This window comes from Osmerus mordax, chromosome 3 (genome assembly GCF_038355195.1).
Source record: "Osmerus mordax isolate fOsmMor3 chromosome 3, fOsmMor3.pri, whole genome shotgun sequence".
Taxonomy (NCBI): domain Eukaryota; kingdom Metazoa; phylum Chordata; class Actinopteri; order Osmeriformes; family Osmeridae; genus Osmerus; species Osmerus mordax.
The window spans coordinates 7331395-7347436 of NC_090052.1; the positions used below are offsets into that span (position 1 = coordinate 7331395).

Here is a 16042-nt window from a genome sequence, read left to right on the forward strand (position 1 = left end):
TTTAGAGAGGATGCATTGGAGTCGAAGGAACCAACCCTGGCGTTCTATTCTAAAATTCTACTAACAAAAGTTCAACATTGCATAACCAACAAAAGGGCAAAATAAGGGATCACATCACAAACATAAATTATAACAATGGCCAAAGATCAAGTTAAGTTAAATTATAAAAATTAAGGGTTGTCAGTGTTGACTACTACCACTGAACACTCAACAGCATTCAAATCCAATTTCTCTGTTTAGATCATAATATGCACATGCATACATTTGTAACATTCTAACACTCCTCAATGGCCTCGAGTGGTGGAATGGTTTAGGTTGAAATATTTTTTTTAAACACAGCTATGAGCCAGGTACATCCAACAATGAGGTTTGATGGTCAAATAATGTTAAAATGAATACTGTGGTTAAGAGAGAACTTCTATCTGTAACTGGAGAAAGACTGCCATAGGAACTGTTTATGATGTAAATCCCAACTTGTGTAAAACATACACAGCTCTGTGGTTCCACTTATTGGGTTAGGCACACTCTTGCTTGTTGGTGAACATCCGGTGCTTGTATTGTCAGTTTTCACAGTCTGCTATGGGCCACCTGAGCCTTAAACTGAATTAAAAATATAATTAAAAAAAGCAGCAAACAATTGAACTTTCTTCAATCCCACTCCTTCAAGGGTGAGACATAACGAAAAATGCCAGCATGTGCATTTCTGGAGGTACATCTGGACAGGTTTCTGAAGTATGAACAGTTATACCTTGCCTTTCAGAGGGCCAGCTGTCATTGTTACCATGTGGATTCCTCTTGACTAATCACTGTCCTCTTCACAAAAGTTGTGATGGTTTAGGGGATGATTTGAGACCATCCCATAAAGAACTGTGTGATTTCATTCAAAGGAATTACATCACATCACAGTACACAGTAGTTGAGCTTGTTCCATCTATATACAGACCCAGTGTTTACTGGCTCCCCCTCTTGATCTCAGAAGTTGTTGAGGTAATAATAAAGATAACTGAAGCAAAGTGTGCTCAGTATTCACTCAACACAACAGGATTTAAGAATAATCTCAAAGTACTGTCTACTGCCACTAATGCTAGAAAATACAAATACAATAAATAGATAATATAACACCACACAATCATACATGACGCCGCAAACCCCCCCCCCCCCCCCCCCAAATAAAATAAACGTTTGGTCATTTGAGCTAGCATAGTTCATTTTACCCACCAATGCCCCCAATACAGGTTTTGATTGATTCATTTCTCATTTTCGATCAGATTTTTTAAAGTTATTTTACCTTTTATAATGGAGGATAGAAATTAATCTCACATGAGGCTGGAGTAATTTCAATCACTAAATACAATCGTGTTCATGATCACCGCAAAGGGCTACAGCCATGTTATATTTGATGCAAAATGCATCACGCTTGGTGAAAGTGGGGATTTAGTCAAACACAACATAAATAATTATGTGATTCGTTTTTAAATCCCATCAAACTAAATATTTTTGAAGTGGAAAGGTTGGGGTCTGGTCTACACGCATCTGTCATTCAGTATAGTGGCTGAGGTGTTCCTTATTGCACAAGGCTGGAATTACTTGAACATGGAGCAAACAATTTAACAAATAATTAAAATAACTTTCCTCCTCTAATATCAGCCACATTGGTGCAAGCAGACTCAGGTCTACTATCACTACACTTCTCAATAATTATTCATCTTTTTTCTATTTCTTTCAAAATTCCTTTTAGGTCAGCAGCATCTTTACACTTTAGATTTGCAGTCTTAAGTAGCAAGAAGTTAAGTCTTCACTATTGTAAAATGTATTTCTTTAGAGACTAGTTTTGAAAGGAAATGTGGTATTGGTAAGTGTTTGCTATGCTCGTATTACATTTACATTTAGTCATTTAGCAGACGCTCTTATCCAGAGCGACTTACAGTGAATACAGGGACATTACCCTGAGGCAAGCAGGGTGAAGTGCCTTGCCCAAGGACACAACGTCAGTTGGCATGACCGGGAATCGAACTGGCAACCTTCGGATTACTAGCCCGATTACCTCACCGCTCAGCCACCTGACTCCCGTATAGCCATTAGTCTGATTTTTGATAGACTGGCATGATCCTTCCATCAAAGCTCCCTCCCAAAGAGACCCAAATCAATCTTCGTCATTTTCAAAATCAATAACCCCGTTCGAGTATGCATTTTCCATGATTCATCTTGGTCACAATACGTTCTTTCATCTCTCCTCCTTCCTGGAGACCTTTGAGGAATGCCAAGCAGTAGACCTGAAAAGACAAAATTAGCGTGTTATGCTTGGCTCAATCTTGTACAATGCTTGGTCTTTGACCCTTCACCTCCTTTCGCCACTTGCTCACCTAATGAAGGTCTTAAAAGCCGCGCTCTGGGGGTTGATGCATAGTGGCACTCGTTTCCCTTGCTGATGCTCAGTTATGAAGCGATGGATGAGCTCTAAGTGAAAAACAATGTTGCCAAACTATGAACACAAATCTGTTTCATAAGAGTTAAAGCACTCCCTCTGTTGCCCAATTATTTTTGCTAACTTTCTCACCCATTTTCAGAACTAGTGTCAGATTTTATAATAACTTCTTAGAGCTCTCATTTACAGTAGATGTAAAAACATGAGTTGAAATGACAGTTCAGACAAATGAAAAAGAACAAAAACATTCCCTGTTCACCTTTGCCTTGCCAGACAGAGAGCAGACTGTGTTCGTAGCTGTGGCTGAAAGGCCTGTCGGCAGGAGGCTCAAAGTCACGTGTGTACACACGGCCACTGGGTACAGAGTAGCAGCACTGGCACATGCAGGTGTGGTAACGCAATCGGCCCTCATCCAGATACGGGTGGGAGAGAGCATCACTGCCAGAGATCCTCTTAGACTAAGTACACAGGATATGGGAAATATATTTGTCATCAACCTGTCATGACATACAGAGCCATCTCCACCTAGGATTATAACTGCAATTATACCACACTGTTTCTATGTACTTACAGGATCAAAGACCAGCATCCGACACAACAAGTGCACTGCCTCATGGGTTGCACCGTCTGACAGCATGTACAACACTGAGAGCGAGGGCTGGAAGCAAGATAAAACAAAATACAAACATACAGAGGTACTAGCTTATGAAAACGTAGTAAACAAGTACCTATAAAGTAACTGATGTTTGATCACATCATGTCCAGAACACACACAGACTGTAACTACCCGACATCTGTCAAGTCAGTGGTTTAGTGGAGTGGTGTAGTGGAGATGGGCCAAGTACCGGTTTGTGTGGTCCTCTCATGATGTGGGCCCTGGCTCCTTCACAAGCAGATACCATGGCAGAGAGAGGTGGGGTGCCAAGCAGGTCAGTGATTAGGTCCAACTGGAAGGAAGAAAGAGCAACTTCAATTCAAGTAATAAACACCTGGAGTAAATCATCTGCACACCACAGTTTAACACTAGAAGCGTTGAGCCGGTTTTCCCTACTTGTAGCATGGTTAGGGGTCAAATGACCAGGGGCCGGTTGCACAAAACACCTTAAGTTTTTTCTATGTAGTTTTTTCTACTATGACACTTAAGGGTACATTTATCCTTAGCTAAGGGATTTACTTAAGGGGGTTGCACAGAATCTCTTAAATGGTTCCTCAGCTAAAGTGAAACGTTGAGGGATTTACTACACTGAACGTGATTTCACAGCAGTAAAATTCGACTGTTTCCACAGAGACCGCATTTGTTCAGTTGTATCGCTAGTGCATCACCTTGGTAGCTCTAGCTAGCTTATAGACCTACAAAAAGAAGGCAAGAAAAACCAAATTGGTCAGAGGAGGAAAATATTGTGCTTCTACAGAAATACAAAAAAGAAAGCACATACTAAAACGTTAATTTGATCCACAAATAACTGATAACAAAAAACAACAAATGTAGGACGAAATTGCATAAAAAATAAACTCAAGTTTGAAGCGGTCAATTCAAGAAAAAAAAAATATAGCTATATGATAACTTATGTCCAAAAAAGAGAACCAATTTCAGGAGGGAGTCCAATAAAACTGGTGATATCAACTTTACTTGTAGGTCTTGTTGCTAGCCTATACACAGTAACGTTTAAGTGAGAGCTAGAGCTACTATTCCTAACTGTAGATCAAAAAGATCTAATTTTGCCGATTTATATTTTAAGGAAACCTTAACTCTGACTTTAAGGAAAATCTTAAATTAAGGTGTTTTGTGTAACCGGCCCCTTGCCTTTAGCTCAGTACAAGACGCGCCATCTAGCGATCATTACATGTCAGTAACAACGCCCCTGTCTAAAGACTCTGGGGTACCGTTGATACCGTTACAGTGCGTATCCACTGCAGCGACGCGAATCGCTTGCCATCGCTCGCCTTCCCACAGTTCACCACGCTCCGGGGCGTTTCAAACAGATTAATGTAAAATGTAGTTCTCTAAAGCCCCTTTGTAGTTGTCATGGCCAAGTGTGCAGACTTGGGTTTACGTACTCGCAACATTGATCAAAATACAACTTGTATACAAAATACTAAACTGTTTAATAGACATAAACGTTGACATGTGTAAAAAACGTTTTATTATATTACTCAAAGTCTGCTAATCTGTCGATGCGATAGGGAGTTCCAGCCGGGCTAGCTAGCTAGTTACCACAGAACGAAGTTACGTAATGTGACTAGACTGAATTTGAAAGTACAAGCACCAACAACTTCGGCAACCTCGCGCCATGCATCGTTTTTTATTAACATCTCTGTACGAATACAGCTATGTATCGTACAGGACTGGGTAAGCAGCCACACAAGGTGGAGGTTTTCTCCTCCACCTTGAAACCTAGAAAGCTAGAAATGTTCTCCATGGTTGCTACGTTACGAGAAACAAGAAAACACTCCGATTGGCCACCGCTAGCGAAAATTGCTCCTCATTTGCATAAAGTTGAGAAAACATCTGTTCTATCTATCGTATCGACAGATTAGCAGACTTTGAGTAATATAATAAAACGTTTTTTACACGTCAACGTTTATGTCTATTAAACAGTTTTGTATTTTGTATACAAGTTGTATTTTGATCGATGTTGCGAGTACGTAAACCCAAGTCTGCACACTTGGCCATGACAACTACAACAGTGACTTTAGAGAACTACATTTTACATTAATCTGTTTGAAACGCCCCCGAGCGTGGTGAACTGTGGGAAGGCGAGCGATGGCAAGCGATTCGAGTCGCTGCAGTGGACACGTACTGTTAGCTTCACTGTCACAAAAACATTTATTAAATTATGGCTAAACTGGCAAACAGAACATTCACACAGATACAAGCAACGCAATTGGGATGAACTTTTTGACACTGACTGTCTATGTAGTGCAATATTTGGGGATGAGTTAGGGTGGAAAAAATAATAAATATTAAATAAATATATATGAGAGAGAATATAGGTTGTGCCTTGCCAAAGGCAGACACCCAATAAGAAAAGGTAGAAATCCAAAAGGTGGCTATGCAGCTTCACAGCGTCGCCCCCAAAAATATAGCTGCAAGCAGCAAATAAGGGGCCAAGCGCAATTGTTCAAAAAAAAATTATGGCTAAATGAGGATCTAAACAAGCAAGGCAAAACTAATCAATAGATATTCGCTTTTTTATTGCATAATACTTTCTGGCCACAAGGTGGCACTGCCATTTTATGAAAACATCCTTTGTCAATCTGTCATTTCCGTGACAGTCAGTTCATTAGAACGATTGTTGTCTAGCCCTTCAATCATTCATCAAAATGTAATGTATTATAAAGAATGCCACACGTTGAGGGTCCTAGCTATTACAACCGATAATCAGTTGCTTTCAAAGGGCCTGGCTAACGAACAGAACGACAACATAAAGTGGATATGCTGATGTTTAGTGTCAAATCTGCCTGCACATTGCAAATTTACAAGCGCTGTATGGAGAATTAGGCCTACAATTATGACAACTGGCTCAACCATTATGCATGTAATGACTTCTGTTATAAAATGTATAGTTGTATAGTAATGTTTAGATGTTTGTGGTGGTAAGACAATTTAACAGAACCAATATAGTACATTTTGATCAACATAACATAAGAAATTTATAAAGTAGGAAACAGCAGACAAATGAAGGCTACATATTCATTTGCATGAATGTAGGCTACCACAGCATTGGTAATTTGACCCGAATAGATGTGGAGGTTGAACAAGTGAATTGACCTGAGCTCGTCGCTTCTAATGATTAAAGAAAAAATTATCACATCCCGTCTGAAGGCGTGAAAATGTCTAGAAAGGGGGGATTTCTCTGCAAGAGCATTCCAGGTTAACCAACATTAACAAACTATTTCCATGTATGACACATCTTTTGAAAGCTTACAATCTACACCTTCACAATCTGTAAAAAACTAGAGATTAAATATTAGGCCCTACAGTTGCTTCCTTGATAGCATCTCCTATCGGTACAGCCCAATCAAATGTAATGTATAATATTACAGTTTTTTACAATCGCTATGACAGTTTTTTCAATACCTTTAACAAGTTTTCTGAACTCTTAACGCACCAACACACCTACCACACACAATTGACAAAACTGTTAATTTCATGCTCAAAATCACACATTGTAAACTAAACTCAAACACTAATTGTCATAACATAAAAATACACCAAACATGACACCATGTCTACCAAACACTAACACACGTTCTCTTTTCACAGGAACATTTAGTCAATCATAGCACAATGTCATAAAAAACAATAACATCAGATGGAATTACAGAAACTGCATTCATTTATGCAGGTATGTGTCAGGTCTCACAGTATATGGATTATAGATTGTGTTTGCAATGCAGTTTCTTTTGAAGCCTCTCTACATTTTTGTTTTGTTGGGTTTTGTAAATGCATGAATTTTGTTTCTTTTGATGCAGAAATTAAGAACAAAAATGAATGACCCATCTCAGAGAAGCTTTATAGAATGTACGCTTACTGTATTGAAAAAAAGAAGACAGAAACATAATTGCTGCAGTAAAGGCTTCATTTGCAACAGGACATTACTGCAAGAAATATGCAATATAGCTTCCATTTACAGTATTACACTAGCTCTGGCCCTTCTCTGAACGCCACCACACATTCTAACTCCTCTCCCTCTCCCCACTCCTCTCCCTTGTCCTGGTACTTGTCTTCCTCTCCCTTGTCCTGGTAATTGTCTCCCTCTCCCTCGTGCAGTTATAGTAACTGTATTCTTACTTTCTTTGTGTTGCTCTATATTGTTCTTTTTCCACACAAGACCAGTCCAAAGAGGTCCTCTTTATATGTACCATATGGTCATGTGATTGAAAGAACCTCAACATCTGAGTGTTTCCTAGTTGGGAATCAGCTGTGATTTACAGTATTTGCATTACTTCAACCAGCTTTTTCTCAGTAGCAATAGAATAAAATACAGGGGATATATTTGTGTTTTAATTCACAATATGAACAGCTGTTCACTTTGACTTTAGCCAATAAGTTAGGTTTTGAACATGATGTTATCTGTTCTGACATATAGTGTGAAAGCATTGCTAAATTAGTCCCTAAAAATCGATTGTTTTGGTCTTGGTTGAGCTTGTGTGTAAAAGAAGTTCAAGCATTTTAAATTGGTGTTTACTCTATGCATTTTGTGTCAAAGCAACAAGAAATGTGTTAATAGTATAGCCTACACAGATGGATGTTGTGCTAACTGTGTTAAGAGTTTAGGAAACTTGTTAAAGGTGTCATAGCGATTGTAAAAAACTGTAAATACTACTTTAACTCTGCTGCCATCCTCCACTCCACTGTGCATACCTGCTGGATGGGGCTCTGGGCCTGGAACAGGATGCGTCTGCCAAGCAGCTCAGCAAAGATGCATCCCACTGACCACACATCGATGGCTGAGCCATAATGGCGGCTGCCCATCAGCACCTCGGGCGCCCGGTAGTATTGAGTCACCACCTCCTGGGTCATATGACGCGAGGGGTCTGGCTCCTCCACACGAGCCAGCCCAAAATCACAGATCTGAGAGAGACCAGGTGGGAAACATTATTTGTCAATTGTTGAGTCTTGGCAACTTTTAGACTACAAGACTATAAGTAGCACAATCAAAAATAATTTGATTTTTGGGGAAAAACAGCCCTAAAACTGCTTGGTCACATTACTATATCTTGACCCAGATAGTAGCAGTACTGTGAATTATTGGATTGTAGAGCTGACTTGTCCCCGTCTTTCACATGTTAAAGGGTTGATTAACAAAGATACACTACCGTTCAAAAGTTTGGGGTCACTTAAAAATGTCCTTATTTTTCAAAGAAAAGCACAGTTTTTTTCAATGAAGATAACGTTAAATTAATCAGAAATACACTATACATTGTTAATGTGGTAAATGACTATTCTAGGTGGAAACGTCTGGTTTTTAATTAAATATCTACATAGGTGTATAGAGGCCCATTTCCAGCAACTATTACTGTGTGTTCGAATGGTACATTGTGTTTGCTAATTGCCTTAGAAGACTAATGGATGATTAGAAGGATTAGAATTAGAATGCCAAAGGTCTGCAATGTTGTAATTGCTGCAAATGGAGCATTATTTTACGAAAGCAAAGTTTGAAGAACAACATTTATATTTCAAATAAAAATAATTATTTCTAATAATAATAATTAACCTTGTAAATGTCTTGACAATATTTTCTATTAATTTAGAAAGTTATTTGATAAATAAAAGTGTGAGTTTTCATGGAAAACACGAAATTGTCGGGGTGACCCCAAACTTTTGAACAGTAGTGTATTTATGATAATATTAATTGTGCTCACATACATTCTTACTTGCACAAAATGTTACCTTAAGAAGACAGTTGCTGTTGACAAGCAGATTTCCAGGTTTAATGTCCCTGTGCAGAATTCCTGCAGAATGTAGGTACTTCAGCCCTAAGCATAATTATCTACATTAGCACACATCTAACAAGCATGCACAAGACATCACTATTTTATAAAGGTTAGGGTGGCTTCATTTAGTGATCAACTCTCCAATGTCAAAGCATGTCAGCAGAGCAAAAAGCATAGTGGAGCAACCACATTGTGTGGGTTTCCTAAAATCTTGCTCAAGATATGCATAAGACCACAAGGTTCTATAAGGAGGAATTAGACAATTCAGGTCAGCTTTCATTGGGGTTGCATCAAATCAAGAGATACTATATAACCACATATCAGTTGTTAACACTTACCTCTGAGGATCTGGTAAAGGAAGACCTTAATGTGGTCGGTGGTGAGGGGCTGTGGTGACACTATGACCTTGTGAAGGTCACTCTGCATCAACTCTGTTATCACATAGCTACAAGCCCATGAGTCAAGGAAACAAAAAAGATTCCCATAGCAATTGAGAAAAGGTAATGAGGAAGGGGTGACTGCAATGAGTCAATTATTTAACTAATGTATTGCTTTTTCAAGTGCATAATGCGTTTCAGATTTTATTCCAGAGCTAAACTGTTAAAATCAAATCTTATTTTATAGCCCTTTTTAGAAGCAATATCAGACCGATTAACATTCGCTCATAGAACTACACCTAAACCCTCAACAGCTTAACTGTTAAACAAAAGAGAGCTTAGTCCAAAAAAATACAGGATTCTATGTTAACTTCCCTTCCCCTGTGTAAACAAAACAAACTAAAGAAATAGATATGATAAAAACATTAATTTGACAGCTTAATTGAAAGTTCTTAATTTTTGGATGAGGGATGTTTCAACATGGTGTGCTGGTTTATTGATGACCACCCTTGATCAGTATGTGTCACTCACCTAACCTTTGTGCAGTTTCTCACACTCAGACAGGAAAGATGGATTGGATAAAAACAAGTGGCACTTTTCTTTTTTGCATGGGTGACTGACAATTGCCTAACATGTTAAAATCAATTTGTTACAAAATATACACACCCATTAAAGACGGTGAATGAGGCCGATCCCACTGAGCATAAAACTTCTATATTAATTTAATTAATTCTATATTTATTATCTAATATTCTCAACCTTTCAGAGCAAGGTTTGGAGTCGCACAGCTTATCAATCTCACAAGTGCCACACGCAGCCCTGCTCCACAAGTAAAAAATGTTTTTTAGTGGGCCTTGCCTGTAGCAACGCATCTCAGTGTGATAGGCCCCTATAATGACAACAGCTCATTCCAGCTGTTAACATCTGGCAGGAGACTCAAGGTCCCACTTGCCAGGCAGAATGGGTACATCAAATAATTTGTGCCTTCTGCAGAGGCCATCCAAAACAAGGACATAATCAAATAAAATAAAACCCCTCCCCCCCACCCCATGAGCACTTCTGCTGCTGAAAATGTATTTTAGTTCTTTATTGTTTGTCCTATACTATGTTGCCAGAATTTATATAAATGTTATAGAAAATAAAGTTAATTTATCTTATCGGCACAAGTATTCAAATATGTTAATAATGATTATATGTAATATGTAAAGAAAGAAGAAAATGTTACTGTATGTTGTATTTAAAATTACTTTTAGATCTACTAATAGTTTATGTACATATTAGGCTAATTTAAGAATCAAAACCATGTGTAACGTGTGAAAGACATTTTGGGCTTATGTACAATGCAGGGTTTCCCGCAGCACTTTGCAGTTAACGCCTACGTCGTTTTTTAAAATAACGATATCCGCCGTTGTCCTGTTTTCTCCCTTCCATTCCAAACCGTGACCAACGCCAGTCTCCCTTCTCTGCAGAACGCATTAGTCTATCGCACAAACTAGAATGTTCTTGGGGGGTTCAGGGCCATCAACTGGGTAGTGCTGGTGTCTGTTGGACTTTCTCGGTTCTATTCTAAAATGCTAAATGGAGCTGTATGGAATCGTCTTTGTGTTATTGTCTTATGTTTGTGTGTCGATGATGTTATGTTGCTAACGTTATTATGTATACGTCATACGTCAAATAAACATTAACTCTGTACTTCACCTGACTTCAGCTTTACGATTGATTCTCTCAAAAATGTTCACGTGAAACGTCACCCTTGAGGAAGAACATTTTTTATTAAGTTAGCTTTTCAACTATAAGTATGATTTTAACTGCCAATTTCCCACTGATTGTTCTACAACATAAATTACCTTTCTTTAAAAGGATACATCTCCTCAAAGCAATCAATCTGTGGAGGCTGCAGAATATCCAGGGCTGACAACACCTGCAAAGACAGGACCAATGCACACACTTAAAATACCAAATTCCCTGTTTTTATGTTTTCAATCTTTCACACCAGCTGCCTACTCCATCCTTTAAAAAGTATCTACACTTACATTGTCATGTTTAAAAAAGCATAGCATCCTCAATTCTCTGAAGACCCTCTTGCAGGAAACCAGATTCTGGAAGACGTTGGGCATTTTCTTTAGAGCCACTTTCCTTCCATCACGAGGATCAGTTACTGACCTGCAGAGTTTGAAAGGTGAAACAATTGATGCAGTAGTTAAACACAATCAGAGGCTATTCAATTTATAACTCTTTACTCTGAACATATACAGCTCTTGAAAAAAAATTTAGACCACTGCAAAATCATTTGTTGCTCTGGTTTCACTATTTATAGATACTAGTGTACAGTGCCCGTGATGCAGTCGGTTATTAAAATGTCAGTGAAACACACAAATACAGATTCATTGAACTAATGGTAGTGCATAGTGCCTGTGATAAAATTGGTGGCACACACACAGATTCCTGGAATTATAGATAGGGCACAGTGCCCGCGATTATGTCGGTGACACAAACAGATTTCTGGAGTTATAGAATGGTTTTGGTACCCACATTTCTCACGCCTGGGACACACTGCCTGCGATCGGCTGCGATGCGCCTGGAAGCACCGCCTTTTTTCTTTCGGCGCCCATGTTATCAAATGGGGCCGACCACACTGGCTGCGAAGCGCCACGATTGCCTGCGATCGCCTGCGATGCGCCTGGAAGCGCCGCCTTTTTTCTTTCGGCGCCCATGTTATCAAATGGGGCCGACCACACTGGCTGCGAAGCGCCACGATTGCCTGCGATCGCCTGCGATCTGCAGCGATCGTTTCGGCAGCTGGTCGAATTTTTTTCGCAAGTCGCTTGCGAAATCGGCTGCAGGATGATGAAATACACCATATTAGTTGATATATTTGAATAAAAAAACATGTTATTAAGATTTTACTCCATTAATTGTAGACTACGGTGAACATTTGTAAAGTTGTAGACTTTATAATTACACAATGTTGGTAACGAACGGCCTTTACATGTGGTTACCCTGATGAAAACGAATGAAAATAAACGGATTGATCTGTTGAGCTAGCATGCCCGTAGTTGTTTTGTTTGTTTGAGAGAAACGAGTTGTCACGCTTGCAGACATAGCCTACCGAGAGAGAACCCCCAAGTCGATCTCTAAAATCTGCATCAAATGAATTCTCGAAGTTGAAAAGCACAGGGAGTTGTATGACCCCCAGCAACAATTTTACAAGGACAACGTAGATAAGGATCAATGCTGGGATATAGCCAATGCCATGTTTATGTACCATGTCAGCGTAAAGGAAAGCTCAGAGTAGCAGAAAGGCTTGGTGACCGGCGCGGAGAAATGCGCGTTTGGTGTGAAGAGCTTTTGCTCAGTCGTAGCCGAGCGTAGCTGATCGTGGCGCTGCGAGGCGCGTCCAGGCGCTTCTCAGCCAGTGTGTCCCAGGCGTCAGATCGCAATTGAAATTCTCGTCATCTCTGAAGTACTTGTTCAACCTCCACATCTATTCTAGTCAAATTGCAGTAGCCTACATTCATGCAAATTATTATGTAACCTTCATGTGTCTGCTGTTTCCTACGTTATAAATTGCTTATGTTATGTTGATCCAAATGTACTATATTGGTTCTGTTAAATTGTCTTACCACCACAAACATCTAAACATTTAGTTCATAACAGAACACAATGGTTGAGCCAGTTGTCAAAATTGTAGGCCTAATCGAATGATCACGTGTGATGCTACTCCTTAACAGGTTAATTAATGTAAAAAGCTTCATGGGTCTATATTGAAAGTATATCCACTTCATATTGTCGTTCTGTTCGCTAGCCAGGCCCTTTGAAAGCAGCTGATTATTGGTTGGAAAACCAATTCGTTTCTAAATAACAAAACATTTGTACATTTGTATTTTTTGTAATATTTGTATTTTTATATTGTAATTTACGGCAACTTATATTTTATTGTATATTTAATTCTATTCTAATCCCACTTAGTACTGCTAGTTTATGTACCCTTAGTATAGTTAGTCCACATATTTAAATTTTAGCTATATGTTTATTGTATGCACCTTCCTGCCAAAGCAAATTCCTTGTCTGTGCAAACTTTCATGGCGAATAAATCCCTTTCTGATTCTGAAAAGAATTTCCCTTACTGCGCTTTGTTTAATTTATTTTGAATGCCTTTGTTAATCGCATGAGTTGGATTCATGTACTCACGTTATCGATCAAAATACCACTTTTACTCACATGATGCAAGAAATGATCCACTGGCTAGATGTAGAATGATCTTATCTACTACCCACAATAGTTCAGCTTTTTTTGCAGCAGTATTTTAATCAGAGTTAAATGTTAAGCGACCAGACGTGAACGCCACTAGTGTGTTATGCAATATCACAATATTGATCAAAGTACCACTTACACACACACACACAACGCAAGAAATGATCCGCTGGCTAGATGTAGCATGACTTTATATACTATATAATGGTTCTGGCTCTTTTTAGCAATATTTTACTAGTGCAAGATTACAGTACATTTTACTCCACCGGTCACTCAACCAGTCATGGGGTAGCGAGCTAGCAGTGGCACAGAACAAAGTCACGTAATGTGACGAGACAGAATGTAAAAGTATGAAAAACATCAGAGCCACTGGTAACCCTGCAGCATGCATTGTTTTGGCGCCATTTCTGATAGAAGGCTTAGGCGGTGTGAGAAAAACCTTAGGTGGGCTGCCTTAGCCTTTTCAATGCAGAAAACCCCCTGGTAAGCTACCATCATTTGTTTGCCAAGTTCAGTTTCTGTTATTATAGTATTGAACAGAAAATGCTATCTCAACACCAGAAAGCAGTATTTTGGTTAATTCCTAAATGTATTTACTTTCAAAATTGTAGTGCTGAAATTGCACATATACTTACATTTACATTTAGTCATTTAGCAGACGCTCTTATCCAGAGCGACTTACAGTAAGTACAGGGACATTCCCCGGAGGCAAGTAGGGTGAAGTGCCTTGCCCAAGGACACAACGTCATCTTGCACGGCCGGGAATCGAACCGGCAACCTTCTGATTACAAGCCCGCTTCCCTAACCGCTCTGCCACCTGACTCCCTGTATATACTGTGTGTAAATGATATTGTGTCTGACCACGCTCCTATTGTCAAACATTACAGGAATAATACACAATGTTACAGTTTTAAATAAAGTGAAAAAGGGCTTTATTTGCATTTGCGGGACATTTGCAGATTTGAACTACAAATTCTGTATAATCCTGTTGTGAAACACTACAATGTAAGTGTCTAGATAATTGGGTGTGCTCACGCCTTCGGCGAGCACAATAGTGATGGGAAGTTCGGATCATTTTACTGATTCGGTTCTTTGAATCTCGTTCAGTAAAATGAACTAATCTTTTTTCAAGTCTATCGTTAATTTCAACGGAGGGGGGGGGGGGGGGGGGGGGGGAGGGGGTGGCTATCCGTCCACTGCAAACACGTATCATATTAAAAAAAAAAATGGTTCGTAAGTGGTTCGTACGTGGTTTGCAAATAGCACCACTTCGGAGCTGGTCTACATTGTGAACCAAGTAAGAACCGCTTGGGGCGGGATTACCGTGACCAACAAGATGAACAGAATCCTTTGACCGCCATTGCAAGTTTTTCCAATTCATATTTCAGCTAAACGGCAATTGTAAATCAGCATCTGAATTAAAATGTAACGAGAAGTGGGCAGTGTAGTTGCTGAAAATGTGCTTATTTTATTGATGAAACTGCTCATTTGTAAATTTGCTCCGACTTTTCGATAACCAAGCTATCGCAGTGCAGTGCACACACTAGTTGCTGCATTTTATCATAATCCTATCAAATGAGTGAAATGACAAACACAAATGTTATGAGCTATTGAGCCTATATTTAACAAAAATGTAATCCACAAGAACTATACAAAAGTTTATAAAATATTGCGCTGATAATGCCAGTGTTGTCATACTGCTGTGAGTCCAGGGTATTGCGCAATAGCCAAGAAAACACGCATCTCAACCTCGCGTTCTTCGGATTGATAAACAGCCTTTAGACGGGCTCTGCTTTGAGTTTGGGGCTGCCGTGCTAGCGTTGCTGCGAAAGATGAGACGTATACAGTGATGTACTGACGTGGCTCTGTGGTGGCTCTCTAGCCCGTGGAAAAGCAAACCGGTTCTTAGAAGGCTCCGTTCTTTAACCAGCTCCGAACTGGCTCTAGCACCAGCTCCGAACTAGCTTCCGGTTCACTTTGGTGGAAAGGGGGTATGAGAAGGTGTCCTGCAGGTTGTTCCCCATGAAGAGCTGGTACAGAGCCACAGCACCACTGCAGTTCTTGAACTCATCAGTGCTGTAGATGAGTGACAGTTCTGTTTTCAGCTTGCTCTTATTCAGCAGTGGGTAAGCCTCCATGATGGTGTTCAGTGCTGCCTTAGGGAACTGTGTGTTGTAGTGATGTGTTGTTCGTGAACGATTCGTTCATTTTGAACAAATCATTAGTATGACTCGGGAGTAACGAGTAGTCTCAGAGAGTGATTCGTTGCACATCATGGGCTTTGTCAATGTAACAGATCACAGGCACCAGTTGACACCGAGTGGAAATGTCCGTAGTTTCATCTGCCTGGATGGAGAGAAAGTCTGCACTCCTGATTTCTTCAGTGATGTATTCTCATTCTGTACGGTCTTTGATGTTCCCTTAAACACAGTAGCAGTCTAAATCTAAATCTACCAATCCTCTAAAAACACCAGGATTTTCTGAGCTTTCACTCATCATGGCCACGCAGGGCTATTTCAAAGGCACCACAGAACTTTACACAGTC

General features: G+C 39.6%; 1 protein-coding gene across 2 annotated transcripts in view; it reads right to left on the reverse strand.

Moving 5' to 3' along the window:
- Positions 1–1186: 1186 nt before the first annotated feature.
- The window catches only part of nlk1 (nemo-like kinase, type 1), a 50013-nt gene continuing 35157 nt past the window's right edge, over positions 1187–16042 (reverse strand). Inside the window, exons 2-11 of one of the 2 annotated variants that reach the window (XM_067230788.1) lie at positions 11277–11406; positions 11109–11164; positions 9205–9311; positions 8823–8884; positions 7794–8003; positions 3271–3372; positions 2997–3083; positions 2685–2883; positions 2364–2457; positions 1187–2273 (exon numbers count right to left, since the gene is read on the reverse strand). In XM_067230788.1, coding sequence (XP_067086889.1) covers positions 2225–2273; positions 2364–2457; positions 2685–2883; positions 2997–3083; positions 3271–3372; positions 7794–8003; positions 8823–8884; positions 9205–9311; positions 11109–11164; positions 11277–11406 — 1096 coding nt within the window. In that variant the 3' untranslated portion in view covers positions 1187–2224. Of the gene's footprint in view, positions 2274–2363; positions 2458–2684; positions 2884–2996; positions 3084–3270; positions 3373–7793; positions 8004–8822; positions 8909–9204; positions 9312–11108; positions 11165–11276; positions 11407–16042 lie in introns of both variants that reach the window. The other variant, XM_067230780.1, reaches the window with a different exon arrangement.